Source organism: Xyrauchen texanus, chromosome 5, assembly GCF_025860055.1.
Source record: "Xyrauchen texanus isolate HMW12.3.18 chromosome 5, RBS_HiC_50CHRs, whole genome shotgun sequence".
NCBI classification, from domain to species: domain Eukaryota; kingdom Metazoa; phylum Chordata; class Actinopteri; order Cypriniformes; family Catostomidae; genus Xyrauchen; species Xyrauchen texanus.
In genome coordinates, this window is record NC_068280.1 from 40,325,358 (window position 1) to 40,335,332 (window position 9,975).

A 9,975-nucleotide genomic window follows, 5' to 3' on the forward strand; every position below is an offset into this window, starting at 1 on the left:
TGTTTATGTTCACCTCATTATTACCAGGGCTAACCCAGATTTAACCCAAGTAATTTGTATATTCAACACTTTATGATAACATTCCCTGCTGCCACTGAAAACATGCTATGATATATAACAAATCATTTAAGTAACACATTATATTTCTTATGAAGGGAAAGGGGCAAAATACACATGATGTGTATGTAATACATAAAATGTAAAAAGGCCTGACTACGTATGTTACTAATACTGTATGTATCAAGTAAATATGGAGAATTTAATAAGTACTTAAGGAAACAGATAAATGTTGCGAAGTGCAATATTGCTTTTATTACAAAAATAATAAATAACATACATTTTTCAAGTACAAAATATATAAATAGATAACATTAAACATGTAAACAAACAGTTTTAAATATAGTCTTCTTGCTCAACGTTGCATCTAAAAACACATTAGATGATTTACATGTTCATGGTGCTTTGCTGCAAACAGAGAAAGAACAAGAATCATGATTAATTCTAGGACAAATATGATAAGACATGTAAGAAACAAAATCTATATAATACTACATGAACATTAGAGAATGTTGTATTTTATATTTCAATATATACTAAAATCAATAACACCAAATGTTAGCACAAGTCATTATACCAAACACATGGTACAGTTTGAGGGTTTATTGACACTTACTTGGCTAGAAACTTCTCAATAACCTTCTTAACCCATGGGGCAGTAGGGTCCAAACAGATCTCCTGCATGGTACCCTTCAGAGTGGCACTGTGATGGAAAACAGGGCAAAAACCATTAAGTTTTTGACAAGCTGGATATTCACAATATTTGCATAATTTAAAAAATAAATTGCATTATTCATCAATTTAGCTAAAACCATGTTCAGGCCAAGTAAGATATTAGATGCAACATGCTGTTACGTAAAAACATATGGCAATAGAAATAATATGATGGATTCATTATAGCAGGTACGTTTGATTATTTCTTTTGTTGACACACCAAATCTAAACTGAGTAAAGATGATACATGTTATAAACAATTCCTAAACCAAGAGAGTAAACACTAACATGATCTCTGTGTCTTTGCAGTGTGGGCTGGGGGGGAAGATTTCCACACTCGCGATTAGTTTACCAATGCGCCGACTCTCTGTTTCAATGCAGCGACAGCGTGGATCTACACCCAGACCTCTCAGATTCATTCCTGAAAGAAAAACATATGAATCAGTTATTATTATTTAGTCATGTCCTATTATCACATACATGCCTAACTGCAATTGACTTATTATTTTATTCTGAAATTTATATTAATTATTTTTTTACATATTGCAAGTGAAAAAATTCCCTCAAAGCAAAATTTGGTTTTGTAATTCACTTACCTTCACTGATGGTCAGACATGCCAGCAACACAATGATAGACAGGTAGACGATTTTGCTGTTCATTCTGCTAAAGCGAAGCTCAGATTTAAGAATGAAAACTAATAAAGAATTCTAGATTCACTAGCTACCGAGTATTGTTTGTTTTATGACTGCCGTATATGATGCAGAACCAAAGCTACTGAAGTGCTACCCGGATCAGCACAGCTAGATATGTGATGTCTCTGGAGGTGAAAGTGATTTGCAGATGCCACAGTGTGGAACTTGCAGCTCTTTTATAGCCCAAACCTGGAAATGAGTCAAAGGGAATTGTGCAATACTAATCTGGGAAAGTTTGTACTGATGTCATAACTGAGCTATGTGAACCTATAAGCATGTCACAAGTTTGTGATAAAAAAGTGACAGCTGCTTTAATGAACTTGAGGAATTTTAGAGGTGATCCACAATGACGTGTGTTATTGCACAACATGGTATTTTTCAGCAATAGAAAAAGTAAATCATTGTACATTACATTATTCTGACAAAATTGGTCAAAACATATTACGCTCTATTGTATAGTTCTGTTTTACTGTATAACTATGAGCAGCATTAATGAATGAGCATTAATATGTTTTAAACAATTCCTGTTGTCTTTTTGACAGCTGGGTAGATTAGTAGCCTATAGGCCACGCAAAATTTCGAAAATTCATAAAGGCTGATAATATATCATGCTTGCAAATACCCTATGGATGATGCATAAACATGACATAGATTTCTATAATTGTATTTATCTTGTATTTGCTGATTTGGATTAAAACGTCCCATTAATATTTACCAGTATAAATTGTTCAGTCTTTCTATTTTATTTATTTATTTATAAATAAAATTGGAGTGGTGTGAATCTTAACTAAAGAAGTTTACAGACGTTTTAAGTAAATTTATTAAAAGTAAAATAGTAATTAAAATAACGTTGCAAAGAAAATGCATGATAAATGTTAAGAAAAATAATGAGAAAATGCAATCGTTTATTTATTTAGATTTTGAAGAATAATTATTTAATTCAGATAATAATGCTTTCATATTGCTGGTGTGTTACACTTTTCTCCAAGTATTTTTTGCTAATTTATTGATAAATGACAGTACCAGGTAGGGGTTAATATATGTGGGAATGAGGGGAGTTGGAAAGTTAACAGGGGAAAATTAAAATCCCCAACTTGAGATGTCATCTCAAGTTGGGCATCATGTAGCTTTTTTAATTTAGCCCACATTTTGTTTGGATTTCCATTTGTTTAATTCTGTAAAATACATTTTACAGAAAGTCACTTTATATCCCTTGGATAGCATTGTTTTCTCAATGTAGATCTACTGAAAAACAATATAATATATAGGTTTATCGCATCGCATATTATCATAAAATCCAACAAGTTTTTCCACATACAGTCAGGTCCATAAATATTGGGACATCGACATAATTCTAATCTTTTTGGCTCTATACACCACCACAATGGATTTGAAATGAAACGAACAAGAAGTGCTTTAACTGCAGACTTTCAGCTTTAATTTGAGGGTATTTACATCCAAATCAGGTGAACGGTGTAGGAACAGGGGCGTGTCTAGAGCATTTTCAGTGGGGGGGCCATGCTGGGGCACTGCCTCCAAACGGGGTGGCCGCCAGTGACCAAAAAAAAAAAAGCTAAATTCTACAGTATATTACGTAAATCCTATTGATTTTATTATTTTTTTAACTTGAATAAAGTTACTTGTAAACAAATGTAGTAATAAAGCACATTTTTGATTAATTTAGTTTTTTGTCATCCCTGTATATATCCATTAAGTTAAATTTGAGAGCCAGTGTTTATTATTTTTAGTGTTTTCATAAAACTAACAAGTTTATAAAATAAAAGCAATTTTAAAAATTAGCAATTTTAAAAACCCAGAAGCAGAAACGATGTCAACTATTTTCTTTTAATTAGTTTGGCCATTACAATATACAGTAGTGTTATTCACAATCTCTTTCAAATAATAATAATTAAAAAAAAAAAATAAATCCCCCCACTGTAATAATTCAAATGGTTTGGCCAAAACATCATAGTGTTTCATTCAACATTTCTTTCAGATTAATTTACAAAAAAGCTGAGTAACACAGAGTTAAAGTTTTAGCACTGTAACAGTTCAAATGAAAACACCACAGTTTAAAAATAAAATATGGAACCATTACATTGTGCTCTGCTAATATATTAAAGAACAGTCCTTAGTTTAGAAACAATAAAAACAGTAGCAGAAAGAGAGGAAAACAGTCGAAAAAGAAAGAAGGCAGACCTCAACTAAAACAGCTGGATTCTTCTGTTTCGGTGGTGACTGGCAAGCTCACCATTATTATTTATAATGGTTGCAGAGTTATTATCTATATTGATTAAAAATAATGGTATTGAAGGTCTTTCAGTGTTGGATAGACATATACTTATAAGTCAGTTTTCTGATGATACAACATTGTTTCTAAAGAATGAATATCAAATTCCATTAGCTTTACATTCTATTAACCAGTTTTCTAAAGCTTCGGGGCTACATTTAAACCTAAACAAATGTGTAATGTTAACACTGCATGAGTTTCCTTTGCAGTCATTATCTAATATACAAATTAAAAGGGAAGTTAAATATTTGGGGATTATTATTTCTAAAGATAAAGATGTTATGGAGAATAAAAATGTGTTGATTAACATAGATAAATGTAAGTCCATATTGAATAGATGGCTGCAGAGGGATCTTACAATTTTTGGAAGGGTTCTTTTATCTAAAATGGATAGTTTGTCCAGACTCATCTATCCAGCCTTCTCCTTGCCCATATCGACACGAATGATTAAATTAATAAATAAGGTGAATTTTACATTTATTTGGAGAAATAAGTGTCAGTACATTAGAAAGGAGGACATGATTAAAAAAATATGAAGACGGTGGGGTGAATGCTATTGATTTTGACATTATGAATGGTGTTTTGAAATTGAAATGGTTAAAATCCTTCATTCAAAATAGCCACTCCTTTTGGTTTATTGTCCCCAATGCTATCTTTAACAAACTGGGGGGAATACACTTTCTGTTATGTTGTGACTTTGAGTGCACCTCGTTACCAGTTAAACTTTCAGCCTTCCATCAGCAAGTGCTGCTCTATTGGAAACTATTGTTCAAACATAACTTCACTCCTCACAACACTCCAGTTTGGAATAGTAGATATATAAAATTTGGCAGAAAATCTGTATATCTTGAGGAATGGATATCTAAAGGGATTTGGGCTATTGCCCATTTCTTGGATGATAATGGAAATTTGTTACTGTATAGAGAGTTTTTGTTGATTTACCTTGTTTGTTTGTTTGTGTTGTTGAAGGATAATTTAAAAAAAAAAAAAAAAAGTTTTTCGAAACAATTGACAAATTGTAGACAGTAGTTATTTGAGAAAATTGTTATGTATATTTTGATAAGTCACTTGTGATTTGTATCCTTTTTTTTGGCAATAAAGATGATTTTATTAAGCTTTAAAAAAAAAAAAAAAACTTCTTTGAATCACGAACTTCAGTAGAGTCTATAAACTGATTGGCCGTAAAATGAACCAATCACAAGACATCTTATAGGGGGGGCACCTGGGGTGGCCAATCGAATTTCAGGGGGGGGCCGGTGCCCCCCCTGGCCACCACGTAGACCCGCCCCTGTGTAGGAATTACAACAGTTTGTATATGTGCCTCCCACTTTTTAAGGGACCAAAAGTAATGTATATATATATATACACACACTCTTTAGTTGGACTGCCTTTAGCTTTAATTATGGCATGCATTCGTCATGGCATTGCTTCGACAACCTTATGCAATGTCACAGCATTTATGTCCATCCAGAGTTACGTCCATTTTCGGCCGAGATCTTGTATTGATGATGGGAGTGTCGAACCACTCCATAAAGTCTTCTCCAGCTCATCCCAAAGACTTTCAATGGGGCTAAAGTCAGGAATCTGTGGTGGCCAATTCATATGTGAAAACTATTCCTCATGCTCCCTGAACCACTCTTTCACAATTTGAGCCCGATGAAATCTGGCATTGTCGTCCTGAAATATGCCTATGCAGTCAGGGAAGAAAAATTGATGCGATAACCTGGTCATTCAGTACAGACCTGACCAATTGAAGCAACCCCAGATCATAGCACTGTCTCCAGTAGCTTGTACAGCGGGCACTATGCATGATGGGTGCATCGCTTCATGTGCTTCCCTTCTTACCCTGACGCACTCATCGCTTTGGAATAGGGTAAATCTAGACTCATCAGACCACATGACCTTTTCTATTGCGGCAAAATCCAATCTTTAAGCACCCTAGCAATTTGAAGTAATTTTTTCAGATTAGCCTCACTAACAAGTGGCTTTCTTTTGGCTACACAGCTGTTTTGTCCCAATCCTGTAAGTTCTCGTTGCATTGTGCATGTGTAAATGCTCTTACTTTCACTACTAACATTTTGATTGACTACTGTCAATTTTTTAAGATGTGACTCTGATCAAGATTTTATTCTGACCACATTTCTTCTACGAAGCTGATGGTTCAACACTATCCTTCCAGGTTTAAATAATGCTTTGGATAGTTCTTAACCCAATTACAGAGATTTCAGTAATCTCCTTAGTTGTTTTCTTTGCTTGGTGCAGGGCAATAATTTGCCCATTCTGAAGCATAGTAACATCTTTTCCACAACCATGGGATACGTCTTACAACATGGTTGTTTAAGAAATGAGAAGCTACACACTGCATAAATTAGGGTTAAAAGAATTGCTGCTAGCTGAAACATATTATTGACTGCAATGATTACCCAATCATTGTTTAAGGATCTGCTCATTTAAATCCAAACAGCAACTTTTTTGGGTCAGGCAATGTAATAATAATAATAATAATAATTTAATTAAATATATATCATAAAAGCAGGCTAATATTTATTATGGTGGGCCAGAAAAATGGGAATTGTGACTTTTGAGGTATATGAGGCAATAATGCTGTTTTGCCTATATTACCAAACGGATGTTCTTGTATTCTCTTAAAACCAACATTTTGAATATTATCCACATTGCAAAATGTACCTACAACTTTCAAACCAAACTTACACCCATGCTTTCCATGCCTTATCAGTCAAGACTCCATGGAAACATCCTCAAAGTCTATCATTATTAAGGTTTTCCAGCTCACAGTTGTTTCAGTCATGTACTTTTCACTCATGGAGAAGTTCAGTGACAGTAGCACAGATCTTATTAGGGATGTTCTCCTTGTTTTTGTTTTTTTTATCTCCATTTTCCTACTTTCCCATGGCATCTAATTTCTTGTATTGTTTGCATCCAAAACAAGTGAATTCTCCTATGACCATGTTTTTTATACACTGAGGTTGTGAATTGTGTGGTACTGGGAGTTCAAGTAGTGCTATTTTGACAATTATTGCATGCTTTCTGCAAAAATAAATGGTGCAAAATGCTGCAGTTGTATTTAGACTTTTGGAAATACTTATCATTTACTGATATAACAAAAACACACTTTGTTGCTGCCGGCACATTTCACTTAAACTTCTAATCTTTTCCAGATCTGACTTTAATTAAATATCTGAAATGGTTGAATAAACAGATTAGAATACAAAAGAAAAGCTGAAAAACAGGCTAGTGCAAAACCACAAATGTCTCTCGCTTGAGAAAGAGTTTGTCCAGCTTTGCACAATGTTGGATCAAAAATAAAAAAAAACATGTTGAGAGTATCATTAAGGTCTGCTACTATCATTTTTCAAATTCAGTGGAAAAGTTGCAATGTAAAAGAGATGAAGAAAAAAAGCCACAAGTAATAAAAAAAAAAGAAAAAAAAGAAAAGGAAACAATTGGAGCCAGGCTTCTGGGAACATTTGTTAACATTTCAACAAAACTGGTAGGTTTTCAAAACATGGGATAAAATCTATGCTTTATCAGACGTTTATGAGTCAACTGTTGAGCTTTGCAGTCAAGTCAAGTCAAGTTATTTTTATTTGTATAGAGCTTTTCACAACATGTATTGTTTGAAAGGAGCTTTACAGACAATCATGCATTAACAGAGAATGAAAATGTAATATCTATAAAGTCGTCATTGTTTGATTAAAAATTATTGTAAATAGTGTATGAAAATAAATAAGTAAATAATAATCGTATTTAGAACCCCAGTAAGCAAGCCGAAGGCGACTGGCAAGAAACACAAAACTCCATAAGATGTTGGTTAATGGAGAAAAATAACCTTGGGAGAAACCAGACTCACTGTGGGGTCCAGTTCCCCTCTGGCTAAACAGCATGAATATAATACCAATATTGCTTATTTATGTGCAGTGCAAGTCATGGTCTAAAATGTGTTAAAGGCCAGTGTTTAAACCAAGATTTTGTAAGAACTGTAAGATTAATGACTAATGCCTATGAAGTTCATCCTGGATTAACTGCAGAAGTTCACATAGATGCATTGTCCATTGTTAGTTGGCTGATGAAGGTTTTTCTTGGCAATTCATTGATAGTCTATTGTCACAAGTTTCAATAAATGAGGAAGCAGGAGATGGCAATTCCAACTCAGGTATGTCACTCTTTATTCTCAAACATAAACACGTTTGCATAAGGCGTAATGGTGCAGCATCAAAGGCAAGTCAAACACGGCAATGGGCAACACACAAAATATCTACAGGTGTCTCTCCCAGACACATGCACCCACACAGCTTTGTGGCGTCTGTTTCTCTCTCACTCTATGGAGCAATTCATCTCAGGTGAAAACACTTACCGCTTCCTCCCTCCCCAGATGAACGCTCAATCACACCCTTGCCTCCACATACCCACACTGCCTGAACCATCCGGGCTACCCCCCCCCCCCTCCTTTTGGAGAGGAAGTCTGCGATAGCCATCTCCGCCCATGGCCTGTGGACCACCTTGAACTCAAATGGCTGGAGTGCCAGAAAACAACGGGTGATTCAGGCATTGGCATCCTTCATGTGGTGGAGCCATTGCAGCGGGGCATGGTCCGATCAGAGGGTGAATGGTCATCCCAACAAATAGTAGTGGAGAGTGCGGACTGCCCACTTGATGGACAAACACTCCTCTATGTTGCTTTACTTTTTCTCTCTCATAGAGAGCTTCCAACTCATGTAAAGCACTGGGCGCTCCTCCCCCTCTACCACCGGGGACAGTAAAGCACCCAGCCCCCTGTCTGATGCATCCATCTGCAAAACAAAAGGGAGAGAGAAGTCAGGGGAATGCAGAAGTGGCCCACAATAAAGTGCAGCTTTTACCTGCATGAATGCTTGTTGGCATGGTTCTGTCTACTGGACCGGGTCTGGAGCTCGCTTTTTAGTGAGATCAGTCAGAGGGCTGGTGACGTCCGAATAATTAGGCTCAAAACTTTGATAATAGCCAGCCCCAGGAAATGTCTCACCCAATATTTTTCCTTGGTTATCTGGCAGCTCTCAATCACTGCAGATTTATCAATTTGGGGCCACACCTGACCATGACACAAGTGGAAACCAGATTCCGTAAATCCACCCGCCCAACTGCGTACTTCTTTGGGTTTGCTTTGAGCCCCGCTTGTTGCAACAACATCAGAATGCGCCCCCCCCAGATACTGCATGTGTCACTGCCAATCATTACTATAAATAATGATGTCATCCAAATAGGCAGCAGCATACGCCATGTGCGGTCTGAGGACCCTCTCCATAAGATGCTGAAACATATCCGGGGCCCCAAACAAACCCAATGAAAGAGTCACAATATTGCTGTAAACCAAACAGTGTGGAGAAGGCCATTTTTTCACAGGACATCTGCATTTAGAGGATCTGCCAATATCCCTCTGTCAAATCCAGTGTTGAATACAAGCGAGCCACGGCCAACCGATCGAACGGTTCATCAAAACGAGGCATTAGATAAACTTCAAATTTCAACACCGGGTTAACTTTCCTATAATTTACATAGAAGCGGATCAAGAACATTTCCACTGCTACTGCTCCTAAAAAAAGGATATTTCATTTTTAACACATGTTGACCTATTGTGACAATGTGCCTCACTAAATGGGGTGATCTGTCACAATCAAAACCTGTTTTTATCTACACTGCTTTGAGAGAAATACCTTTTGTTTGAAACAAAAAACTAAGGTTAAAACAAAAATGTCTCAAAAAAAGATCTATGGAAAAAGCATAAGAACATGATTTAACCTGACTAAGGACATTTCAAGAGGGTGTAAGAACGTCTCAGTTACAAATGTAACCTCAGTTCCCTGAAAAGAGGATACGAGACGCTGCATCAGAAGCTGACACTATGAGAACTTTTCCCAGGAGTGCCAATCTGTGAAGCACGTATTAAATCACATCAATCTTATTGGAAAATGGTGCTTGATGCTCCGCCCCTCATGCGTGCGTCATCGCGGACATAAAAACCATTTCGACGGCTTTTTGACTGAAGGGAGGAGTCCCCTCTCGGTCTCTTAACAGCTAGAACTCAGTAGTGCAACATGCTACACACGTCTCGTTCCCTCCTTTTGAGGGAACCGAGGTTACATTTGTAACCAGACGTTCCCTTTCAAGTTGGTCTCTCAACACTGCGTCACTAGCTGACGCTCTGGGAATCATATACCATAACG

The 9,975-nt window shown here is 36.3% G+C and overlaps 1 protein-coding gene across 1 annotated transcript; it reads right to left on the minus strand.

Annotated features, from left to right (window-relative positions):
- Positions 1–294: 294 nt before the first annotated feature.
- On the minus strand, positions 295–1,596 carry LOC127643719 (interleukin-8-like). The gene is made up of 4 exons (XM_052126556.1): positions 1,368–1,596; positions 1,060–1,192; positions 674–760; positions 295–465 (listed from the first exon to the last, which is right to left on the minus strand). The coding sequence occupies exons 1-4, from the start codon at positions 1,429–1,431 to the stop codon at positions 453–455; spliced, it is 297 nt and encodes a 98-aa protein (XP_051982516.1). The 5' UTR covers positions 1,432–1,596; the 3' UTR covers positions 295–452.
- Positions 1,597–9,975: the final 8,379 nt, after the last annotated feature.

Bases quoted from the DNA above. Each gene is read 5' to 3' on its own strand.
- LOC127643719 (XM_052126556.1), bottom strand. From the start codon at position 1,431: ATGAACAGCAAAATCGTCTACCTGTCTATCATTGTGTTGCTGGCATGT. The intron at 1,193-1,367 runs GTAAGTGAATTA...TTTTTCTTTCAG, and splicing joins ATGTCTGACCATCAGTGAAG to GAATGAATCTGAGAGGTCTG. The intron at 761-1,059 runs GTTAGTGTTTAC...TTTCCATCACAG, and splicing joins TGCAAAGACACAGAGATCAT to TGCCACTCTGAAGGGTACCA.